A 26328-nucleotide genomic window follows, 5' to 3' on the forward strand; every position below is an offset into this window, starting at 1 on the left:
TAAAAAAACTAAGAACTTCCTGGATGAGTTACACTGTATTAAGATACATATGTTGTCTCCTGGTGACATAAAATAACATATGGGATCCTTCCTGCTTTATCCCTGATGCACTAACAGATGCTCTTGAACAAGTCCTCACATTGATACAACCCATCAATTATGATTTCAATATCTTGCTCTGCACAATGTAGATAAGAAAATAGTTTCTATCATGTGCAAGAGTTATTCTTGAGCTCTACAAGTTTCGAAGTCACAGAAACATGTCATGTCTGCTTCTCCAAGTTTCAAAGTCACAGAAACATGCCATGTCTGTCTTTCCTCGCTCAATTCACACACAAAAGAAAACACTAAATCAGAAGTGATATCCTCGTGTCGAAGTTAGAATTCATCGTTTTCCAATCATAGTAGTGACTCAAAGATACATCCAACATTGTAAGACTGCGTATAGTTCTCATCCTCAACCTTTCGTTTCAACACAGATATATATCCGACAGAGTTGACTTGTTATGTAGTTTTTTTCCATATAGAACTTTCATTCAGCACCAACATTATTAACATCTCGGAAACAGGTCTCTGTTGGTAGCTTGAAGCTTAAACAAAACATAGCCTGAAAACATAAAAAATAGGGAGAAAAGGTCATCAATTCAAAAATAATGCAAAAGACGAGGAAAAATATCAGGCTCTTTGCAGGTTATCATAAAGAAATATGATCGACAGGATAAAAGAAAATAAATAATGGAAGATTTAACTTCTGATAATTAAAGGTCATCACAGTAATTAGAGCATGTTACTAATTACTTTGACTCTATGGCCTATGCTAGGTCTCGTGCCCTAGGTTGCCTAGGTTATGTGACCACTGACCACAATAAGAACTGGCATTGAAAACAACATACATGAAAGCCTGATCTTTTTAATTCCAATCTTCCATAACCTCAACAACTATATTCAGAAAAATAAATAATGTATGTTTGTACCTTATTGGGGGCAACATCCCTAACCCGATGGAAAATTGGGTCTGTTATCTTAGTACTCAAAAGAGACTCTGCTTTCTGCAAAAGAGAGAGATAAGAACTTACAGAATTGCTAAATGAGACAATCACAGAAACTGTTACTGCAGCAATTTGGGAGGGATCTTTAGGAAACAGAAACAATGCTACTGTTACTGTAGATTGGCCATCCATTTCAAACAAAAAATTGAAACAACCAGAAGATTGCTTTCAACATGTTGAATAAAAATGAAAACAAACATAATGCAAATGTATTGTGTAAGATATGAGAAATTATACAATTCCCGGAATGCTAACATAGGCAAATCATATAATGGCAGCAAAAAGGCAATGATCTCGTTTAGCCACAAAGATTATCTCAATGTAGCTTTTTTGACAGCTACATCGGAAGACAACCCAAGGCTCGTCACATTTTTCACTATTATTTTTGACCAAGTCCTCTTAGTTTCCGCCCCCTCTCTAGATAACCACCAATCCGAAGGCTAAACCAAGGATTTGAAGTTATCAGTATGTCCCTGCAGCAACATACTCAGTACATCATGGGCTTTGCACCAACCAACACAAGCCAACTTTGATGAAAGGGGGTGTGAATACAACTGTAGCACCAAATGGAACTCCATGCCAAGAAAATATGGCATGCTTTGTGGTTTGTGCACCTCAATATGGTCAATATAAGAACTATATTAAATGGTTTTCTTTAATAATATATGAGAAAAAAAAATACTTTTGAGCTTTATATTCTTGTTCAATGCCGAGAAAAGAGACCAAAGGCTTTTGCTTTCTGAATTTTCTGAACTTCAATTTTTCATCCACTTCAAATATTTTTCAGATAATGGTGGAACTCGCCCTTTTTAGCTTTCTTTGAGATCAATGAATCAAATCATGCTTTATGTTAATAGAATCTGCTGCTGCTTTTCATTGATATATCAGAATCAACTGTGTTTGACATTTGTGAATTTAGATCCTCCCATTAATCAAATAATATTAGCAGCAGATATACACCATGAAACTTATTTTGAATAAGAGCAGTAGATTCATCCACTAATAAAGCAAACAGATCAGAGATTAATCTGTTGTGCAGTGCAACATGCAGTAATCAAAAGGTCAACTGTTTCACCCTATATCATATTATCATCCATATACAAACTGTTCCATTATAAACATTCTAAATCAAATTAAAGAATCTTTCCAGGCGTTCTTACTTTCTAAAATGCAACATATTTTATGATGAACTTTCAAGTGAACAAAAATTATGCAATACTTTCTACTTTTCTTGATGTCCCTTTTATCAACTGTCCATTAGGAAAAAGTTAAAATTCTACGGTGGTCCTCCCTAACATGAAGCCAAAGTAGTTCTAAGGAACACTCACTTGACATCTTATTTGTTGCTTAACTGAACTCTTCCCTAAAGCTTTTTATGCTGAGAACTATAATTTCCTAAAAATTTGCTCCTGATGTAACATTTGATTTTGTTGTACCAGCAAAGATTTTCCTCGATATATCATTTTTCTTGGTTACCTCAGATTTACGATTATGTCAAACAGAATTACAAACCAAATTTAGATCTTTATTTCACAACTTCTATATATACATGTATATCCAAGGTTGAATCAAGATGATGTCTTAGGATCAGCTATCAGATTTTGAATGATTATATTTTAAGGTTTAGAATCCACCTGAGATCAATAAGAACCAACTGAAATTTGCCAAGATCAATCTCAATCCAACTTTTTTATTTTCTGGATGAGTGGCTCGATCACCATCCCAATCCCCAAAACCAAATGTAAAGGTGACAGCCAAACATACAACTCGGAATACATTTCATGCACAGGCCTGATAACATAATCAGTAGTGACACATTATGGAATGTATCACACAGTCATTGACCTGCACATGCATAGCATGCCAGTCCTTTAACCCCAAAGATATATTTGGTCTTTGGCTAAAGATGGACACAATTAAGTTACTGTTATCGAGTTTAAAAACCTTTGTTTACCTATCATTGTGCCAAGATCAAAACTATATGATATGATAAACAAAAGTCATGTCCGAAGGACTACAAGATAAAAATGACAACAGGACAAGAACTTCACATATCATGCAGTAAAATTTGTAAAGAGTCAAGTGAAACTGGTCTAATACTACAAACGATAAGCACACAGGTTTATGCAGTTCCAAGATCTATTGAACAACCTTAGCTTCACAATACAACTGGATACAGCTCCATCTATGTAGATCCCTTGACTGTTACTTTCTTATATAACTAAAAGTTAGTTACTTCCTTTGTTCCTTATTTGCATGATTACATAAAAGCGAACATAAATAGCATGGAAACACTAAAGAAATACTGAGTTTTGACCTACAAGCCCCTTTATGGCTTGATTAAGATGTCTGATGTAAACTGTAGTGTAGACTTTGAATGATTAAGCCTTTGAGAGAGCTAATATCCTGAGCTTTGAGGACAAATAAGAAAGAAAAGATATTTTAGTTTATTTAATTTGAAAACAAAATAATCTATTGGAATGTTTTCAGAATTAGCTTACACAAAGTACAAGAGCACAAACAATATGAGATTATCTGTAACATGTGGGAGAGGACTCACAGATAATATTGATCCTTTGGTTTCAGTTGATCGGATGAAGCAATAGCAGTGTATCCAAGGTAAAGACCCCCTCCAGTGTTCTCTTTGAATGAGGCCCTTAAAGACATCTGTTTGGTCATCAACCATAACTCAAGATGATTACAACAAAACTCGTCATACATTTGTCATGTTTCACATGTAACCAAATAGATATAATCGGTAATCCAAGTGAACAATATACCAAGTAACAGTAACCTTATTAGATATAACAATGATAAATTCATTAGAAATAAACCAAGATAAAGAAATAGCTGCCTAGGAACCACATGAGCCATTGAGGATCTGTCAACTTGTAATTGTTGGAGATTTTTCTCCTCTTACCATTAGTTAGATTGTCATAATTAGCATTTTGCTTTATTTGAATAAGGCATTTAAAACAAAAAACTAATTATGATAACTTTGATTAATGGTAAGAGGAGAAAAATCTTTGATGATTACACAACTTGATACAGAACCCAAATAGGTTCAGGTGTCTTCGTCACGGAGATGGAGGTAAAATACATCAGACAACCAATGTAGATACACATTTGTTACTCGAAAATTTGAATCACTGCACCTGGAATGGTACAGCACCTTACAACATTCTGTATATGCTAACTGGCCAAAACATTGCATTCAGATTCCAGGGAAAATGATAATAACAAAAGTTCACCTAAAAATTCCAAAGCAGAAGCTGGAAGATTCATGATTACATGGTCAACATGCTCCCATGGCCTAGACACTGTTAAATGGAAGCCTCTGATTCTCTTGTTGGTATTCCCATTTCCCTGAAACACTGCATTTACAAGTCCACCTTAGCAATTTCATCCGAAGAAGAAACCATAATAATATAACAAGAATCAGAAAGCCAATTGGATGGTAAATATTTCTCAATTGTAATTTCCAGAAGTCACATTATAACATACTCAAGATGCCAGAAGTCAGGCAAGCAGACGTGTGACTAGACTCCTCAGAAAGGGTCTCCTTAATTAGACTGCTCTTGAGGTAACGTTTGTCAAACTTGTGTGCTTACTATGTACAGGCAAAACGAATCAGATTTATCCAATCTACATGAAAGAAAGTATTTTCATATGAGATGTTTTCTAATTACAGGCAAATTGCCAATAGAAAAAATTTCCACTGTTGTTTCTCTATAGCAATATTTATCAAAATCTCCACAGTATTCTGAAAACTAAATATTAACAATAAGAGTCCAACACATAACGATACAGAGTTTACTATGCAGTTCTATTAGTCTAAGTTCAGTAGAAAAGTAATAAATTCTGTTTTACTATTGACACCAGTTTGACAGGTTGGACAGGGACTGTTGTAGCAGGAACATGGAGTTATTTAACATAAAAATTTCTATGCTGAATTTAAATGAAGAATACTCATGCACATTCGGCAAACATACCATTGCCAGCCTTGTCCAGCTGTCTTTTAACAGCAGTGTTTTCTTTTACAGATGAACCATTTAGAGAATCTTGATGATCTTTTCCAGCATTCAGCATTTCTTGGGTAACAACTACAATGGGTTAACAGTTATTGTATGAGTGTAGCAGGAAAAACATGCACACCTTTTGACTTAGTTATCAATTCTTCCAGTCTCCATACCTTCTTTTTCGTTGGTTGCTAATTCCTTAGAATGATCATCCTTTGAAACAGCTTCTCCAGTTTTTTGCTTACTATCAGAATCGGGCACTGTCATTATATGGTGCATGAAAGCCCTTGCATCCATGTTATATGTATAAACACGATCCTCTACCTTGTTAATCTGTGCATTAATCCGTAGATAATGAACACTATCAGGATTTAAGTCATTTGCATATACAAGACAACCTTTTTGTGCTGCTGGAATGGTAAAAGGACCTATTCCAGCAAACATATCACAAATTGTCTCTCCTCTCTGGAACAGTGAAACCAAACGAGTGTGTTCATGTTCAAGTCTTGAGTTCCAATAGACCAAGCTATAATCAAGTTTAAATGTAGCACCATACTGCTTTACTTCAGTGACCATATCATTTTTTCCTGCTAGAACTTCAAAAGTTGGCACTCGGAACTCATTTGTTATGGTTCCAACTTTATTCACAACTGTTAGAATTCTTGGCTGGTTTTTCTGCATATAGGAGCAATAAACGAGAGATTAAACAGATCATAACTTAAATTTTGCAAATTAATCAAAGAAATGATGCTATTAGCATTCAACACAAATAATTCCTATTGACGGGAAAGAAGCAATTGGAATATCATGTTGTGCATATATAACAACACTTGAAATGATCAGATGAAGAAACACACAAATACACCAAGAATGAGAAAGAGAGAGAGAGAAGAATCTAAAGTTAGTAATTTCCAGTAGAAAGCAGGAAGGACAAGCAATAAATTTACTTTTGAAAACAAGTATCAGTTGTTCATCCAGGTCAGATCATACATTTGCTAATGTAACTTAAATGCACACAACTTATATATCAGGGATTCACTGTTTTATGGTGCTCACCAGCCTAGGAGCATACATAAGTACATATTAAGACTTGCAATTGAAATGGTCTTTAATCAGATAGTCTAACTCCAGCAATTCTAGGATTCATCATATCTAACATTATCCACCGGCAAGTCTGCTCTTTTGTTGAGAAAAACAAAAAGAATGATGCCCCACTCCATTATATGGGTGTACCTATGTATATTTGCAATTAGATATTGACTTTTGATGCATTTACTTCTATCGAGTATGGTGCAACAGAAAGAAAGATATGTTATAGTTACACTAACTAGTATGTGGTTCTGCATTGTATCTGTTATCTCACATCACATTATGCCTAAATAATCTAAGAACAGTAACACTTATTGGTCATCTTAGTTAGCTCACTAGTGAGTGGATTATTTAGCAAAAAATAGCTCCAGCATTGGCACACTTCTTGGATGTTTCTTAAGAACAGTGTTGTTATTCGCACCTAATTTGTCAAACATCCACAAGCTTAAGCAAGAATAAGAAAATGTTATTGGTGGGATCATGTTGGGAAGATAACTTTGACCCTGTCAATGGGGTTGGCTGGTGTTGCGAACTGGATTGACTACAACAATGGAATGGTCCTTAGCTGGGAATTTGACAAAGTCAGTTGGGGGGTTCTAGGGTGCTGAGATGGCTGATGTTTCACACCACTCATCGCAGTCCCTGCAGCATGTGAAAACGACCCAAAAACTGCCTAAAATAGGCTATTTTTGGCCGCGCAAGCGAGCGATGAGCAATGGACAACGAGCGAAGCACGGGGCAGCACCTTCCCTGATACCCCAGAGCACCATCCAGCTTTGTGCCACCCGGGGGTTTCCAGGGTGCTGAGAATGGCTGACGTTTCGCACCGCTCATCACGATCGCCGCAGGACGTGAAAACGGCCCAAAAACCACCCAAAACATACCATTTTTGGCCATGCAAACGAGCGATAAGCAACGGACAACAAGCGAAGTATGGGGCAACACCTTCCTTTCTACTCGAGAGCCTCATCTAGCCCTGTGCTACTCGAGGGGTTTCAGGGTGCTGAAATGGCTGACGTTTAGTGTGTGTGTGTATATATATATGTGATTATAATTTATAACCCCTAAACTTATGACACTGTGAATGTTTACAACTCCTTAGACATATAGCTCTCTACTGTTGTATGATGCAAACAAGAAACTCTGAGCTTACTTATGAATACAAGAAAAAGTTCAGTAAGACATACATCATAAATAACCTTTGCGATGACATCCTTGTAAGGAAGTTGGTCTTCTGTCAAATTCAAATGAGCAACATGTCCTGTAGAATGAAAAAGTCTATTTTGTTAACATAACAAGCCTTACCAAATTAGACATTGCGAATAGAAGGGTTGAATTAGAAAATAGAAGAGGTAAAGAATTTTTTGATAAGTGAATGGATATCAAAAGGAACTTAACTACTGTTTCAAAAGAAGTTGGTACCTCCATTCCACAGGGTAGTATTTGCTTTAAAATATGATCTGCAACAAGAGAACAAAGACTTAAAACAGATTATTGAAATATGCATGTCAGGCAACCAGAGATTATCAACAGCTTATCATTCTAGGTTTCAAAATTTACCTTTGGTCCCCTATATGATTGCTATATGAAAAATGTCAAAGTATCATTCTACTTTCCTGATGGTTCACCCCTCATCTGGAATAAACAGGTTACTAGGATGACAGAAATGGCCTAAAAAAAAAGAGTACTTGTAGCATTGTAGGTGCAGAAGACGATGGAGGCTGTAGCAAAGGCCTAGGTGCGATCACAAGGAGAAGAAGGCCATGTCGGCAATAATGATGATACACTGGCCAAAATGGTGATGTATTATGTGATAATGGAGGTTGAGACTAGGAATATGATAATGATGAGTAAAATAATGCACTGGGTGTAGAAGGCATCATCATTGATTTAGATGGAGGTGGTGCTGCAAGTGGCAGCAGCTCGAGTTGTTAGAAGCGATGAAGATTAATGAAGCGGAAGTAGCAATGGAGGTGAAGTAGGGAAATTTTGTGAGTGGTTGTAGAGGTTGTATCTGCCAGGAAATAGCATTGGCTGGAAGAAATGTGGTATATTGGTGTGAATTTTGCAAGTAAGGTCAAATGGTCAATGTACGAATGGAAAAGATCAAGAATTACTGAAAAGGAGGTAGAAAGAAGGCCATGGGTGGTAAGTGACAGTGGTGGTGATGCGAGGAATAAGCAGTGTTTTGAAAAGCGCTGGGCCCTAAAAGGTGCCAATGTGCCAAAAAGCTTGAGGTGTTAGGCATTTGCCTGACCAAAGAGAGGTGCTCGCAAATATTAAAATTAATATATATAATTACTGAGAAGAGGTAGGAGGAATTATGTAGGTGGAGGCTATCGGGGTCCGAAGAGGCTTGGTGGCTATCAGTTGGGAAGGGAGCTATCAGGGAGGAGGAAGAGGAGAGGAGCAGGAGGAGGGAGGGGGAAGGGGCAGCGGTGAAGGAGAAAGAGGAAGGGAACAACAAGGGAGAAGGAGAGGGGGAAGAAGCAAAGAGAAGGAGAAGAGGGAGGAGGAGGAATCAGGTAGGAGGAGAACAAGGGTGGGGTGGACGGGGAGGGAGAGGGGAAGTTTGATGAATGTCAATTGTGTAGGGGTGTTGTGAGGGAGGAGGAGAAGGAAGAGAGATGCAACAACGAGGAGAAAGGAGGGGACAACAAGAAGGAAAGAGAGGGGCAAGCAACAAAGAGAACAAGAGGGAGGAGAAGGAATTGGGTCGGAGGAGGGAGGGGGGTTCTCGGGGCCCAAGGAGACTCAACGAGAGGAGGGGTGCAACCGCATGAGGGAGGGGAAGAAGAAAAAGGGGGAGAGTGAGATGTTAAGAAGAAAAAGAGAGTTACCGCAAGAAGCAAACACTATCAAAGGGCCGTTGTGTGTGAGGAAGCCACCCATCGGTTGCCGAAGGGTCACCTTTGCCATGAGAGGAAGTTGTTCGCCATTGCTATGATTACCATTTGGCCTTGGAATGCAGCTGCAATGGTGCATAGGGCAAAGAAGGCCATGTTTGATGGTGTATGGTGGAGGAAGAGAGTCGATGGTGTGTGGCAGAGGAATGAATGATGATGTAGATTTTCTCTCTTTCGCTCGCATGAAGGGATAGAGGGGGTGAGAGTGGGAGACTTTAGTTGGTTCAGCAAAACCAACTAACTCAAATCAACTAAACCCAAGCAAGTAAAACCCAAACCCAGACTTCAATTAGGTCAGGCGTGCGCCTAAGTCATCTAAAGCCTAGGCTCAAGCGCACGCTTGAGTCACACTCATTTAAATCGCCTTGCCTAAGCCTATTGAAAACATTGGGAAGGAAGTATGAGGTATGATGTTGATTTTGGTGGAGTATAAAAAAGGTAATAGTGGGTCTCATAATTAAAGAATTTTCTAGGTCGCATTCTAAAATTTGGGGAAAAAAGCGATCGGGTTGCACAAAGATATGAGGTAGTGAGTAATGTACACATTTTCGTTAGAAGGTCCATAAAATTAACAGACCAAACATTAATTACAGAAAGTAGCATCTTCACTTTTGAGATGTATGAGATTTTGCAAAAACAAAAGTTGATGAATTATCAACCATGCAATTTTCAAGTATAGTAAGATCTCCAAGCTGTGGTAAATGGCTATAGTTTTTAATGCTTCCCTCATGGTGGCCCCTAGAGTAACTCTTACACAAGGCATTCCAAATTTTATTTTTCTCATAGTCTTAGGAAAACCGCTAATAGAATGTAATTTGGTGGGATGAAAACCTGAAATTAAATGTAAGGATGAGACTGTAACAATTGTAATATTTCCATGATTGCACAACTGTTTGAATATCCTCAACGAAACAGGGCAAAAAGCCATAGCAAGGAAATACAGTCAATAAGGTGACAAAACATGAAGAGTGCCAAATGCAACTAACCTGCACCCCAATAAGAATATCCTAGTGTTATTGAATATGGCACTGCTTCAATGTTGCATAGAACCTTTAGTTCATCCAACACATGACTTGGAATTTCAGATAAATCTGTAGCAGAAACAAGATAAATTTGTTAGCTGAAATACATGCAAAAAGATGCTCAAATTACAATAATGAAACAGCATAAATTAAAGAAAAAAATATTGCTATACTTTCAGGCGACTAAGTTCCTTTGTTTAATTTTTTCCTGACTATTGTTACTCCGAATAATTATTGCAGATATACTTGCAAAAATAATAAACACAAGAAATAAACAAGAGCTTGTAAGCTTTACAGCTGTATGAAATACCAATTTCTAATATTTAGGCATAAAGCCTCACCAGAATTTTGTATCTTTTCAGAGAGTATGACAAAACGATTTTTCTCACTAGTTGGATCTTCAACAATGGGTTTGATACGAGCTCTGTCCAGCATATATCTGCAATGGAAGAAAAACAATGTGTACAGTTTTAGTGTAATAGTAGATAAGTTCATCCATGCTGTAGAAGTATGGAATTTGATAACAGATAACATTTCCATACTTTGGAAGTGACGAAAGCCAGATTGGCAAGCGCAGGTGCATTCTAGATATTGGCCCAAATAAGCAAAAAAGACAATAAATTACATGACAATGGATAATGGTAGAGAGGATGACAAGTATATCAGATACTACAAAAGGACAAACAACTATTCCAAAATAAAATGTCCTCAATTTTGGCTCTCTTTGTCTCTCTGTCTCTTGCTTTAAAGAATTTAAATTCAAGACTGACACCAGTTTTGGCAAACGATTGGTATACCAACCTGTACTGCCCCATATCAGTTAATATAATAATAATAAAAAAGGAATGTATATGTATTTTATCAAGCTAACAAAATTCAATGAAACAAAATATTAAAAAAATGGCATCAAACTATAAGTCTGATACCAAATACTTGGTCAGACTGGTAATGTTGATTGATATTTAAGTCCTTGCTTGTCATATAGTGTCATGAAACCAAGGGTTGCCTAGTGAAATTTATATGGCCAAATTAAGTACATTAATTCTTTAGCAGCTTTGTTTTGGCTTAGTTAGGTGAGCATGTTACTAAACATGAAACCTCAGTACCACAGGAAAAGGTAGGCTACTTATGCTAACCTTGAGGCTTCCAGATTGATCAATTATAGAATTCCTCTTTACCTAATTCTAAAAAAAAAAAAACGTAAGACTTGAACGTGATACATAGACCAAAATTCTACTTCAGTTTCCACTATTCAACTTGGTAACCAACTTAATTACCTAAAATTAAAACTAGGAGACTACTGTGAAAAAGAAAGATAATATAGGATGGAAAAAGAAACATGTTTTGAGATAAAAGATGGATTTTTAAAGCCACCGAAATGGATCTGTAAATCAAAGTTTTGAATACCATACCCTACCGATGGCTCGGTACGGGACAGACCGGTACATACTGCCAGTAATGGGTGGTACGGTACGGTTTTAAAAACATTGCTGTAAATATCCACCTCAGTGGTGCAGTACTACTACTCCACCCTTATGCAGTATGTCATTAGGATTCAGACCACATAATAGTCGTATAGGATAATATTGGGCTATATTTGGAGGAGCACCATAAAATTAGTGATTAGACATTCTACTAACATTGAGTAGAAAAGCACCATAAATCAACAAAACTGGGCAAAACACCGAAACTGAATTTTTGAGGTTAAAATTCAATGTCTCAATTTACACCAGGAATTTAAAACTTTCTTGAAAATCAACCTACTAGAAGAACAACATTATGCTAGTGGATAAACAATTGTTATTGGCTTTATAAACACCAATGGACCTAGGTAGGTCCTATCAACGGCTCACCAACTTTGCAGGGATGCTCCATCTCGGCTAATTACTAAAGGGAGTGACCTCAAACTGGTAATACACAACAGTAATGTATATGCTGTATTATCCTCATATGTGATGTGTCAGCTCAGCTTTCCACACACACACACACACACGTGTGTGTGTGTATGTACACGTGTGTGTGTGTATATATATATATATATATATATATATATATAATTCAGCACCTCAACTGAGGAAACAAAGTCATTCTAGAAAACCTTGCAATCCACTGCAAGATATTGTTGTGAGGTTCCTATTCTTGACTTGGTATCACCAACGACAATAACCAACAGTAATGTAAATGTCATATTCTCCTCATATGTGATGTGTCAATTCAAAGTGACCATGCATCATCTCTTACGATATTGATTGAAACTCAAGAAAGACATTGATTCCCTAATTCTTGTCTTCTTAATGAACGTTGTCACATTTTATTTCTCTAACAAGATGCTCTACAGCACAAGACTCCTTTCAGGAACAATTGATCCATTCTTAGGTAGCCTCTAACTTTGTATGCTACACTGTGTTCTAGATTTTCACATCTTAATAACTAATAATTCATTTAGTTATTCCTAAAAAGAAATCTTCATCAAATTTTTCAACCTAATTAAAGTTCTTATGCCTTGCAATCCTGCCGGCCCATGTGATGATTCCTCGTTCTTTTCTTTCTTTAAGCTCATAAATGAGTTATTTCTTGGGTTCCCACATACCATTCCAAACTGATGAAACTAGTAAAGAAGAAAGAAGCATATCTCAATGGAAATGGCACTTACCCGTGGAGGAGGCGGCCGACGGACGTGCAGTGTTCCCGAGGGATCCGGAGAGCCCAGAGTTGGAGATTCAAGTCGAATTTGCTCTCATCCAACGACGACATGCCCCCGTCTCTTCCCCTATGCTCCTCCGCCTCTGAGACTGGCTTTGTGGATTCTTGACAAGAAAGGAACTCGTCTCGGCTTGTTGGATTCGTGCCGTCGTCTTTATATTCCGGGCGAAGAGCCTCCCGCGGTGGGCCCAATCAATCGTCCCCAGCTAACAGAACAGCAGCGTCGGCGCCACAAGCTTCGCCGGTAGAACCAAGTGCGGCCGCCGCATCCATGACCTACGGAGGACTACCGACCCACCGCAGAGATACGGGTACGGGTTTTCTTAAACCACCACGGAGCTCAATTCTTGAACCGGTCTGATTAGTTCTCGAATGTGTAACCGAACCAAGCTGGTTCATTTCCGTTGATTAACCCTAGTTTTTAAGGACCAGAATTCGAGTTCTCACTTTAGGTCGCACCTATATATGACTTGTGATTGGACATGGAGTGATTACAAGACTTTTCTTTTACTTACCCTTTTCTTTCACCTGATCATACTCCAAAATTATAAGTGAATAAGAAAAGAGTAAAATAAAAGTATAGCTTCTTTCCATAGTATATTACTTTATAATATCCAAAATATCTTATTAATTATCGTGTTTAAAAGTATTGGTGAATAGATGTTCCGTGGCTGATGAGTCAGCACGGCCTGGTTCACAGGGCGATGTCGGGAGTCTACGATCGATTTAGCAGGTTGTCGAGGTTGATCACACCCGCGGATCAAGATGCCAAGTCCATCTGAGCAAGGTCGCCTCTTGGTTAGGATGATCGTGCTTCCGGGGGTGACCACGTTCCTGCATAGAAGGCCCTCGTCGGGTGGTTCCTGACTTTGGCCTCTCGACGATTAAGTTGATGATTGGTTCTCTTTTTTTTCGCCTTTCCTGGCCAAATGTCGGTCAGGGGCTTTTTATACTACTGTGCGAGGATCGACTATACGTATGTTTGGCATGACGGTCGATCCCCGAGGGGCGAGGTGGTACCGTTGTGCGATCGTTATCCCGGAATGCACGGAACGACGCCATACAACTCCATCCCAAGCTTTCCGGGACAGGATGTGCCGAAGAGTGCCTTGATATGGATCCTTTTTGGTGCGTGGAAGGGGTCCTCGTGCTGAGTTGGTGGGGCGTGGTGCGGTTGGTCACGTGCTGGGGCCAGAATATACCTTAATAAAAATATATATTTTTGTCTTAAATCTACATAGCAACGGTTGGTCACGTGCGGATGAACAGAGCAACAGCTGGAAAGAGTTGCTTGAGATCTAAGCTTCGGTTTTCGTCTGCGGATAGCGATTTCAAGGAAAGGACGTCATCGACAGAGGACGAAAGATCGTGTCTGTACATAAATCGAATCAGTCTTGGCTTTTCGTCTAGCGATCTGCGACAGGAAGAAGCAAGAAGATTGGATTTTTATTGCTTATGGGGAAGAAGAAGAAAGAGATGGAGAGCGAGAAAAGATAGTCCATGTCGGTTAACGACCGGGAAGCATCTTTGCGAGCCAAGTTGTTCCAGAGGAAGACAATGAGAAAGTGAGAGGTGCTGAGGATGAATCAAAAGGGCGTAGACAGCCTCCCAGAGGTACCTGAATCCATGTTTGTTCTGTTCATGGCCTTATCCATATCCCTCGCTCTCTTTTGCATTTGCTTTTCATGTTGGAGTTCCAGTTATTTAGTTTGGATCAAAGCTTCTTCTTTGTGTGCTAATGGACATCGAGATCATGAGTTCGTCGCCTGTATTTGTTGCCGAAGTAGATGGTCACATGATTGGTCAACATCACTATCAAACTGGCCTCCTTAGTTCATCAGATCGAACCCATAGTGAGATTAATTTCTTCTGAAACAGTCAAAACAGGCCATCTCATCTGGATCAAAAGGGAAGTTTGATCAACACCACTCTTTTCTGGGTCATCTGCCATTATGTTTTCTACTTCAGTATCAGTCAAAGCTTGGAACATGAAGAAAACATTTAATATATTTCAAGCATATTAATGTAAATGTCTGACCCAAATGACTAGCATAAAGAACTCAGGCACATAGTTGGAGGCTTAAACCTCACTCAAAAGTGATGAAGGTCAAAAGAAGGTGGTGGTTGTCACAACTCACATGCACTTCCATATGGGGAATCAGATGTGCAAACCAGAAACAGGTCACAAGGCAGTGGAGCTTTCAACACTATTATACACTGAAAAGTTTGGAGTTTATATGCAGTTAGATTGCTGATCATTTCTCACACAGCTTCTGGCAATAGGCATTGACAACCAAGTTTTCAGATTTGGAGCAATCAGATTGCTTTGGCCTGCTCATTGATCCAAGTAGATGCTTGAACATATTTTGAACTGCTGCTAATTGATCCAAAAACTACTTTTTTTACCTGATATTATTGAAGAATTCCTCTTTGGAGGGCAAAACATGCAAAAGTTTAATCTGACCAGATGAGCAAATCATAAGTTCAAGACAATGGATGTCATCTTCTTGAGAAAAATTTTCTGAACTTCTACAGACTGCATAAAAAAATCCAAGAAACAACATTTGATACTGTAGAATGCAGATGGTAACACTAATTTTCTTCAAATTGTCAGAAATTACAAAGCACAGTGTGAGGTTTTACCACATCAAATGTTTCCAACTTGAATCAACACATCCAATGCAAAATAATGAAAATTATCACCACATATACTTGATAGATAGATAGATACAGATTCTACCATATCAAACATTCTCCATCTTGAACCAAGACATTCAATTCATTATGGAAAAATGTTTCTCCACATCGCCATGTTAAAGAGTGTTGCTTTCTGCAGAGTAAGGCCACCATAGTTCTATTTCAGAAAAGGCCGCAAACAGTACGAAGCTGCCTATTTCATTTCTTTTGTTCTTTTTCTCCTCTGGAACTCACCTAAGCTAGCTAACACTTTTTTTTTTCCTCTCAAAATAAGATGTGGCAGATACATCAAAACAGCTGTTACAAGCACAATAATGTATCGTAGACACATTTCATCTCCTATGACATAAGCTCCGACACCATCGCATGAACTAGGTTTAAAATAACAACTGAAATTATACAGGCTAGTAAGATTGGAACCTTTCCAAAGGCAAATTTGTCTAAGGCTCAAATCAAATTCACACACCACAAGCATAAAAGAACTAACAAAGGAAAGTTAGATTTAAAGGGACTCCTCTGGAACCTGATTGTACTTCAGATGATGCAAACAATGAAAGAAAATCTTGCTTGAGAAAATTTTAATTTCAGTCCAAATAGAATGATCAGAAGAAAAAACTATAATAGATATTATGCATTCCAAAGAATAAAAATAAGCCTATCATAGGCACCAAAATGTTCTGTGATCGACAACGAAGGACCAAGGTTGTACTTGTACCTCATGTAAAGACAATGAATAAACATCTGGAAACAGAAGGCCTGTGTCTCCTCAAAAATAGAGTATCTTTGACTTGAGAATCACAAGGTAAAGGATATCATCTTATGGTCTCCATGTTGTTTTCTGTGCACATAGCAGACCTTCCTTGTCTTTGCCATATGTCATTCTGATATCCCAGTGAAGTGATCTCAAAATCGTCTCTAGAGGGTTCAATATCTCCAACTTATCACGGATGATGACCCAACCACCTGGCCTTAGTATCCGGTCCATCTCAACCACGATAACAATAGGCTGCTTACACCTGCATCAAAGCAAAATTGCTATATAAACTTTCAAATTGCATTCCGGATATACTTGGAATCAACTGAATTGAGCTTTAACTTTAGAAGAAACATCTCAGATCTGGCCAACATGACAAAAAATATTACCTTAAATCTTAATAGCTACGTTATGCTTGACATCACATGCTACTGATTTTGGACAGCAAGTAGACATTTTACAGGCAGATAAGTTGTAAGAATTCACATCAAGAAAGAAAGCACATATTGCCCAGCTACTGAAAAATTTTACCTGTTCTTTAGACGTGAGAATAGATGATCAGCATGCAAAAGATCATAGGATCTTGGATACGTGCTAAATGGTTCACACCAATCATGATAGATACCAAGAAGCCCACGCTCGAAAATGATGGGGAGAGTATTTGGAGCATGAACAGGAACGACATTCATCACCCAGACCTTCTGAGATGCTAGAGCAGCAGCAAATCTGCATGTTCATATGTTGTATTGCCTTATCTTAATGGAGCATCAAGAACTAAATGCAAGTGGTCAAACTTCATGAAATCCACACTGACTGAACTGAATTTTTATGACATGGAAATAATGAAAGAAACAAATCAGAGCACCAAGAAAGTTTTTAGTTTGAGAAAGTCTTACATACCCTCCGTTTATTGCTTTCATGTCCATTACATTCCGAATATTTGACCAATCAATTCCCAGCCCAGCAAGATAAGATTTGTCAATTATAGCTTTCCAGTGCTCGTGATCTTTAGTCAACTTATCCTCTGAATCAGCTAACCATTCTGGAAAAGTTTCAAGTCTCTTGGGCCATTCCTCAGGCCAGTCAGTTCCACGTTGTTCGATAGCTGCTGCAACTTTGTGAAGACATGCTTTTACAGGAGTGTACCTGTAGGTGGAATGATAATAAAGGTGCATTCCAAGAAACTTGAAATTCAAATCTACAAATTTTCAGAAAAGTAGTAATAAGAAAATTTATGATAGAAGAAAATGATCCCAAGCTTACCAAGCAGCATCTTGGTTTTCATTTTCCCTGCAGAAAGGAGGTTCTTTTGTTGCTCTTATCTCATATACATCATTTGATGTTGGCCTCTGATATATTCTGATATTTGTTTCACTGACTTCATCAGCTTTGTGTGCTAGAATATTCCAACAGACTGATGACAACAATGCTGTCATGCCTGAATGGAAAACAAAAAAAAACAAAAATACACACAGCACGATGTTAAAGCCAAACATAGTAGTTTAAAAATCAGTCTTGAAAGATAACATCAACAGAGATATCAAAGATAGTTGCTTTACTTGCTTATACCATCAGTCAGTTAAAGCATATTCAAATAATAGATACTTAAGAGACAACCTGGTTATTCGCTATTAAAAAACAATTCCAGAGTTTGCTCAATTTAAGAATAACAAAATGAACCTCCACTAGCAGATGATACACAAGCAACGATAAAATCAGCACACCAGAAAATAGACTGGCATAAGGCCATAGAGATGTTTTTATTTAAATAAACATCTCGGTGATAGGGAGAAATTTCCATACAAGGCAGCAACAAACCATTGGAGTACCAATATGATGGATGTCCATAGAACTTAAAAGCTCAAGAAAACAAGCAAGAGACCAAGAAAGATAGCTCAAATTTAATTCTTAACCACATTGAACTAATGATGGAGAACCATTTAGTTTTACAAAGGATTTTAGAAAAAATTATTCTAGACAAAGAAATCAACAAAAAAAAATCATCAATTAATTGGCCTAGAATTTATAAGAGTTGTGTTAAGAATTGAAAAGTCTCTTGGTTTTTATAAGGACTCGTTTTCTATTACATGCACTCATTTACTATTTAGTTATCCTAGAAGTCATAGTAATTCTCTAAGAGATTACTCTTGAGAATCATTGTCTTCATTTATTGTACCAAGGCTCTTAAACCCCTACAAATAGTGGAGCTTTTCAATGGATCAAACATTTCAAATTTGAATTAAAAAAAATGCTTCAATCTTCTCTCTCCTAGTCTCTTACACTCTTCTCTTGCTATCTTGCTCTCTTGCTTTCTCTCGACTTCTGTCTTCCCTCTACTTTGTTCTACATCAACTAATCACTCATGTCAGTCCAAACATTAATTCATGAGTAAGCTATGCAGATCCCCATTAAGCCATGCACAGGATGCTATCAAATCAATCACACAGCCTTGGAAATCAAATTGTTTCCACATCAAGTGACTGAAATGAGTCCATGTTATAGAGAATCAGACACCAGCTTACTGGCTTGGAGTAACCACTTGGGACACAAGCCATCTTGTGATGGTAACATTGCACACAAAACCAATCACATGCCTTGACTCAACCAAATTTAAACCGACAAATCCATGGAAGTCTCATTCACAAAATCCAGGCCAAATTAACCCCTGGGTTTCAATACTACTTTGTTGGGAATGGGCCAACTGACATATATCTAACCCTAAATCTTTTAGCCATATAACTAATCACTCTCATATTTCCAAACACCAAGAACTTCTATTTTCTCTATGTTTGATTGAGATCAAGAGCAGACTATCATGCCAATCTCTTGCAGTTGCAAGTGCAAATTATCATTCTCAATTGAAAAAAGATACTCAGTTTATAACTAAATGAATCTTAATTTCATTAATGATCGATCATAAAACTAGGTGACAATTTCAATTTCAGATTTTACTATTTAGGACCAATGGAACCTAACATGGGTAATATTGTTTCCTTAAGATGAATTAGCCAATGTCTGCTCATCACATTTCACCATGAAAATACCAAACTAGATCATACACCTGATAGAAATTTGAATATTGTATAGTGGTGTATACTGCACTAGCCCTCAAAGAGATTTAATCATGGAGTTGTTTTCAGAGAAGACAAAAAACTATGTTGTGGTCCTCGTGTTGATAAGAAATTTACTCTGGCAACACAAAAGTCTGACCCTTCTATTTCCATTATTATTCTCAGGGAATATGAAGATTTTAGGAAGGAATAGATTGATCAATATATAGCACCTTCTTCAGCATCAATATCTCCATGTTTGGTTGACGTGATGAAGTATCCTCCAGGGCGTAGAACTCTGTTTATCTCAAGAAGAAGCCTACCGCCTACAGGACACACAAGTAATGTTTGAATGCATGCCCAACGAAAGTGACAAATTTTGCTGATTTTAGAAATGCATACACTATGTATACAAACCATTAGAATGCCATGGTATGCCACATTCACCACAGTGGATAGCATCAAAAACACTACTTGGAAAAGGAAGCCTTCTTGATCTCAAATTCCCTACCACTGCAGGGATACCCCGTTCCAGGGCAAGTTGGGCCATATCTGTTTGATCACTCATTAGACCCAGCGATAATGTTGCCACGTCCTTCTTCAGAAGAACAGCTCCAAAACCGGCACCTGTACACCCAATGTCCAGTACTACACGAATGTTCTTACCCCATTCAATGTCCGGAACCATCTAAAATAAGGAAAGAAACATATTGTATTAAACATGAAAAGTTTGTCTTTTAGAGATAATAGGTGGTTAATCCTGTAATGTGTGAACCAAGACAAGCAAGATCCATGCTGCAAAATACATGAAAAAGAATGCAAATATTATATCCTTAAGTGAGAGAATTAGCAAAATCAAAATGAGACAAACCAATGGAACTACCTTAAATAAGAATATGGGAGAGGAAGATAGGATCTAAACTTCAATTCATATATAAGTGATGAACCACAGGCAGAGGTTACAAGAATATCTAGGCTCCGAAAGAATCACTCAAGCTCCAATTTTCATCCACTGTCATACATTTAGGAATCCACCATGCTGATTCCTAGAACACTCAAACAACAAAATAAAATAAAGTAAAATAAAATAAAGCAAAACTATTATAGAATCTCCTATGTAGATTTCAACATTCATTTACTACTCTAAATTATAGGTTTTGTTCCAAAGCTAATTCCAATATCTTTTGATGCATATACGAGAACGAAATTTTTACAAACCACAATGGCAAAAAAAATATTAGCATCGTGGAGTCGATAATGTGATTTGGATGATAGCACATTCACTATGACATACAAGAAGGCAAAAGTTGAGTTCAGTTACCTCTTCAATTGAACTGACATAGTGTTGAGCACCTCCTTTGAACTCAGATTCCTCCGAAGGAATGAAAAGATAGTCGCCAGAGAGATTCAACCAACTTTGAGTTTTGATGGCTTCTGATAGTTTTGGGTGAGCCAAATTTTTGAACCATATCTACAGCAACAACTTACATCAAATTTTGCCGGAACAAATCAGATAATAAGGAACAAGAAGCGCTCACCTTTGACTCCCTCTCGGGCCATGCCTCCGGAGGTTTATAATCTTTAGGAAGAGACACCAAACACGTAATTGGAGTCCGAGGGCAACTCCTCTCATGGTGTCGGTGGCCGCCTTCCATATCCACACAGGGAATGTAGTTATGCCCGGTCTTTCCACTGCAAAGCTTCCAGGTATATCGCGCCTTTGGATCAAACAAAGGTCCCAACTTTTTCTTCTTCTTGCTCTTATTCTTCAAATTATCTTCACCGGCATCGTCTTCGGCATTCGCATCAACACCCTCTTCCATGTCTTCGTCGGTTGCATTCTCGCTATCGGTGACCTCCTCCAAGCCCTCCACATCAACCTTCTCCTCGCTCTCCTCCTCGTCTTGCTGCCCTTCTGGCTTGCTCGTCTCGTTCTTCGCCGCCGCCACCTGCTCGACCTCTCCTCCTCCTCCTCCCTTCTTCTTCTCCTTCTCCTTTTTATTGTTTTTAGATCCAACTGCAGTTCTCTTCGAGTTTTCATTTTTGGGCAGCGAATCGGGAGGCTTCTTCTGATGGGCCTTCTTCCTGCTCTGCTCCTTCCCTTTCCTCGGCGCCGGAGTGGCCGGTAGTGCTTCGATGTCGTCAAAGCTGCTCCTTTGGGAGGAGACAGCCGAGGCGGAAGGGGAGGAGAAGGTCCACCAGGTGACAACAAAAGCCAGACCCAAGAAGAACACCAGCGACACCTTAGTGCCGAAGCCCAAAGGTGCTCGCTTTATGCTCCGCCCCAATCGAGCGCTCGCCATTGACCTCCGACAGCCACCAATTAGCTATAACATCGAGCTCCGAAGCCCAAAGATCTGAGCAAAGAAACCCATCGAACAGGAAATAAAAGAAAAAACTGGCGGATTGACGGCACAACAACCAACCAATAGCTGGTGAGTATCTTTTCAGTGCCCCGAAGGGGAGAGAGAGAGAGAGCAGAAACGTCTGGGTCTTCTGTGACCGAAAGGAAGAACTGTTTTCCTGACAAAATAAGAGATTTTTATTGCCACTGCGGTAAGCAAGAGGCAGATGCTCGTGTCGGTGTTACAGTGATGGAAGAAGGGAAGAGCGTCTTCTCGAGGGAAAAGGAGAGATTTTGACTGCTACAATGGTGGGTGGACATGGGACCGAAGCTGGTGAGAGGTCGTCCTCTTTTTCTTATTAGTTTTCCGATAGAGTATTGTTTTTGGTGTTTGGTGGAAGAAAGGATGAGAAGGAAAGCGTGGAACAGAAGCATTTATATCGAGCTTATATGGGTGATTTCCAAAAAAAACACATTCATTTATACCAAATGATGTCTTCTATACATAAAAGGTGTAGCAATCATGATAGATCTCCTTTCTTCTTCCTCAAGTGTTTTACCATATGATGTCAACCACCCTCGAGTACTTCAAAAAGATTCGACCCACCATCAACTATCATGAAATTTATCCTTCTTGGGATTGAATTTATCATTCGATTTCAGCGTAGGCATTTGACCTCCAAAGATTTAGGAATAAACGATCCAATCTAAATCCTTCGGCATATATTTTCTTCTTCCCTCTCGATAGCAAATATTTCAGCACCAGCCATTGTCAGCTGGCAGCCGCCATGGAGTCTGTGTGGAAGAGAGCTCGACTCTTGTTTGTACTTCGTCGGTTGATGCAGAAAAGGATTGAGACGGTCGTCGATATTCTCTCGGTTGTACTTCATCAATTCCACACCGTATAGGTGTGCACGGATTGATGTCACGCTACAAGAGCTCGGATAGGCTGACTCGCGTCGTAGAGAGTGCCACACCGTATAGGTGTGCACGGATTGATGTCACGCTACAAGAGCTCGGATAGACTGACTCGCGTCGTAGAGAGTGTACGACTCAATCGCCTGCCCGACCACATCGTAGGATGTACAAGCAATCCTTACCGGTTGTAGTCTACTCTCGTCGACTTCGCAAGTATAAAAATCAATCCCTAATGTTTAAACAGGGAACGGACCCCCTATACTCTGAACCCCCCTACTTTTATTACTCCACGGATAGTAACTTTATCATCATAGATCGGAGAGATCGGGTTAGAAAATCCTTCCAACGTTAACCTCTTATGTAGAGTCCTCGACAAAGTCAAAGCACGCTTTGACATGCCCCTAGGATCCCCGAGGAGATCAGAACCTACCTCAGCCAACACGTCCCCAACAGCAACCCTGATCGAGCTGCGAGGTTCATTTGAATGACTTTGCACCTTCAATCGTGTCGTGCTTATTCATGATTGACGACATGAAGGTAACAACACCTCTCACTCTCACCACCCTTTCCTTCTTCCTCCAACCTATCTCTCTGTTTCTTCGTTACATATATGTTAGGTCAGGGAACAAGACGATAAACCTTGATTTGAATAAATGCATTCCTTATCATTCTTTGACCAGTTAAATTACTCATATGATGGAATTTAATTATCTAAAATGGAGTCTGGAGAATTGCCCTCCTTGGAACTTATTTCAATTTGATAAGTGAAACTTCACCTGTTGTGTCAGCTAAGTGGATGGATCATTACCAAGACATGTCGCTATAGAAACTTAGAAATATTAGGGCAATCATGCAAACTACTTGCTAGGAAAGGCACTTCAACATAAACAGAAGCAAGATCATCTTATAATTCTGAAGATGCAATGTACAAAGCCAAATAATCTAAATGGTTACTTTGAGCTACAAATGCTAAGTCGATCTTCTTGATACTACTTTTTGCAAGGAATATCACATAAGTCATAAATATTCGTTCATTCGTCACAAAAAGGATAAACAAAATTATTAAACACAATGTACAATACATATATGTATATTGTACCACGGAACCAAAACGATTATCAAATCAAAAGAAAATAAACAAGAAAATGAGTAGAGTACTTTGGACTTGTGCAGTGGAGAATTCAGAGTTGGAGTTGCTGGAACAATTGTTTCGCTGCAGCGACCACCGTGACGTTTGTCCAAGTTATTTTGAAGAATGAGATAGCACTCAAATCATCAAAGATTCTCCTTGATGATGCAATGATCAAACACCTAAGCATTCCTTTATGCCCTGCTCAAATTTATCGAGTGAGGAAATTGTTTTGGCCAGCCCATCTTTCACCTTTTCTCTGCAACACACAGGAAAGATCAATACAAATTAGTTCTTCCGAACTTATTTAGTCAGCCAAGCAAGCAACAAACCACAAGTCAATTATCAATTTTCATGTCCAATGTAAGAAGAAACTAGTAGTATGATACAGATGAGAAACAAAAGTAAAAGTCAGGAAAAACCAAAACACTTGCATATCATATCAGCTTGACATAGACAATACAGATTAAATCTTCCTAAATGTTCAGTCAGCTATGCCAGCAGCAAGACACACACTAGCAACATAATTTAAAATCCTTCATTCAAGAAGAAAATCAGTAGCATGAGACAAAAAATCAATAGTCAATTCCATAAAAAGAAAAATTTTGTGTCTCAATGCTCTCTTTTTCATAAGCCTCGACGAAGATAACATACCTATCTGCTTCGACCTGAAAGTTGCCATCAATGATAACATCACCAAGCAAGGAAAATGATCTGCATTGATAATGATATTTCATCATCATGAAAATGTAATTCTGCTTAGTATAATATGGTTACATAAACTTGTCAAAACTAGAAAGCACTGCACTCCAGTCGGAGTTATGATGAAGCAAAACAGATAGTTGCATCAATTTCAAGCAAGGGCGTTTGCTGAAACATTAGACGACTACTAATAATGCATAACGAGAATGTTGAGGAGGAAAGAGCGATCCTAGTTCCATACGCAAGAAGGTTGATTTGGACATGATCAATATTTCTTATATTTGAGCCAATAGTAACCACTTAAAACAAAAGCCATAACATATATGTAAACAAATTGCAACAGTTTGACGTTTGTATGATCTTATATCATAATAATAGCTCAGAAAATTTGCAATGAGTTTAGAGTTGGCACAAGTGAGCATCAATTTTAACACAACTTGAACAAAAAATCAAGTAAAAAGCATGTTGACCAGAATATAATGCAGAAACTTCTGCAGAAAAATAAGTTTAAGGGACCAAATGACCTACAAAATATTCCTCTGTGAGACAGACTCTTTATATTATAGTTATGAAAGTAAATAACTGATGGGAATCACAATAATTCAACAGCAAATGTGGTACAAAGCTTGTTGGTAACAATATCATATCTTTTGCTTTTCTATTATTCTGGCCTTCACTACAGACCACACAAACTCAGTAGCTAAGTGACACAACTTCTTACCCAATGCATTTAAATCCAGCACAAGGTCAAGATCCTTGATCCTTCTAGATGTAAAACAGCTTGACTGTTTGATCCTTTTAGATGTAAAACAGCTTGACTGTAAATGCAAGATACAATTACTGAACCACCATTCTAACCACCAAAAGTAGATACCTTATTAGATCATCAAGAGCAACTTCTGCCTCCAACTTGACCGGATTGTTCTTATCAAGCAAAGAGGCAGCATTCTTTACAATCAACCGGAAAGTGCAAACCTGCATGGAAAAAATGTCTAATTAATTCACTGTTTCATTTATTCATAAATGAATGAGTTTACGCATCTTTAAGATTTCAAAATCATGACTTTTTTTTTCTTTCTTTTACAACAACTTTCCAAACAAAAAAGGAAGAAAGCAACAGTTACGCAAACCTCCACGCCTGTTTGTGACTGAAGTTGCACAAGCGAGCTCCTTTGCAGTGGCACGCAATCCCTCGAGGCCAAGTTCAGCAGCCGCCTCATCTCCTCAGAATTCACCGCTGTCGATTGCGAATCCGGTGCTGCCATCAACAATCAAACATCACAAACAAACTAGAAAAGATCAAACTTGATAGAAAAGAATAAACCATTCAGCAGGTCGAAGGCGGAGCGGAGGGTGTTCCGCGAGGCTTCGATTGGAGCAAGAACGAACTTTGCGGACTTCTTCTTCTGTTCTTTTAGCCACTCCTTTGGCCCAGCTTCGGATTGTACACAAAAGATGAAACAATGGAAGCTCGAATTAGGAACATCTAACCCGGGGCTTGTGACAAGGGAGGAGGAAAGAGATGCGCACGAATGCCGATGGATAGGGCGGTGGCCGCGGAAGGGGCGGGGACGAGAGCGGGGAGGGCGAGCAGCAGAAGCGCGCTTCGACGAAGGGATTTAAGAGGACGAAGTGCTCCTTCTACCTCTTCTGCTACTGCTTCTTCCACCTCGAATGGGAGAGCAGATGGTCGAGAGGGAATCCGCCACGGAGGGTGTCGAGAGACGAGCATTTGGATAACTCCACCACCTATCGCGGCCGCCATCTCCCTGGTGCTTTCATCCTACGTTAGCACCCGAAAATATATAGAAAATCCGATAACAAACACGAATCCGATCCGAAAATATTGGATATGGATCTTAGTTTTGGATCTCCTAAGTGGATCTGATACGGATTCGACCCGAGATAGAGCATCCAAGAGAAAATGCAGCTCGATCAACCTGATG

The 26328-nt window shown here is 38.7% G+C and overlaps 3 protein-coding genes across 4 annotated transcripts; all 3 read right to left on the bottom strand.

The window, feature by feature from the left end:
* LOC135639498 (tRNA (guanine(37)-N1)-methyltransferase 1-like) lies at window positions 1-13113 on the bottom strand. The gene is made up of 11 exons (XM_065153262.1): window positions 12739-13113; window positions 10427-10524; window positions 10050-10154; window positions 7551-7617; window positions 7345-7435; window positions 5242-5743; window positions 5042-5152; window positions 4301-4423; window positions 3610-3716; window positions 975-1049; window positions 1-607 (listed from the first exon to the last, which is right to left on the bottom strand). The coding sequence occupies exons 1-11, from the start codon at window positions 12837-12839 to the stop codon at window positions 533-535; spliced, it is 1455 nt and encodes a 484-aa protein (XP_065009334.1). The 5' UTR covers window positions 12840-13113; the 3' UTR covers window positions 1-532.
* Window positions 13114-16090: 2977 nt separating this feature from the next.
* LOC135640700 (probable methyltransferase PMT28) lies at window positions 16091-21978 on the bottom strand. The gene is made up of 8 exons (XM_065155395.1): window positions 20828-21978; window positions 20611-20760; window positions 19707-19977; window positions 19523-19615; window positions 17503-17677; window positions 17140-17385; window positions 16771-16965; window positions 16091-16501 (listed from the first exon to the last, which is right to left on the bottom strand). The coding sequence occupies exons 1-8, from the start codon at window positions 21590-21592 to the stop codon at window positions 16303-16305; spliced, it is 2094 nt and encodes a 697-aa protein (XP_065011467.1). The 5' UTR covers window positions 21593-21978; the 3' UTR covers window positions 16091-16302.
* A 1581-nt stretch (window positions 21979-23559) lies between these two features.
* LOC135640701 (uncharacterized) lies at window positions 23560-26166 on the bottom strand. Of its 2 annotated transcripts, none has more exons than XM_065155396.1 (6): window positions 25913-26165; window positions 25707-25817; window positions 25513-25640; window positions 25257-25357; window positions 24335-24394; window positions 23560-23939 (listed from the first exon to the last, which is right to left on the bottom strand). In XM_065155396.1, exons 1-6 carry the CDS (start codon window positions 26145-26147, stop codon window positions 23855-23857), a joined length of 720 nt encoding a protein of 239 aa, XP_065011468.1. In that variant the 5' UTR covers window positions 26148-26165; the 3' UTR covers window positions 23560-23854. The 2 variants fall into 2 exon arrangements, with proteins under 2 accessions (XP_065011468.1, XP_065011469.1); XM_065155397.1 differs by having other exon boundaries at window positions 23709-23939; window positions 25513-25619; window positions 25913-26166.
* Window positions 26167-26328: the final 162 nt, after the last annotated feature.

This window comes from Musa acuminata, chromosome BXJ3-6, assembly GCF_036884655.1.
Source record: "Musa acuminata AAA Group cultivar baxijiao chromosome BXJ3-6, Cavendish_Baxijiao_AAA, whole genome shotgun sequence".
NCBI lineage: Eukaryota > Viridiplantae > Streptophyta > Magnoliopsida > Zingiberales > Musaceae > Musa > Musa acuminata.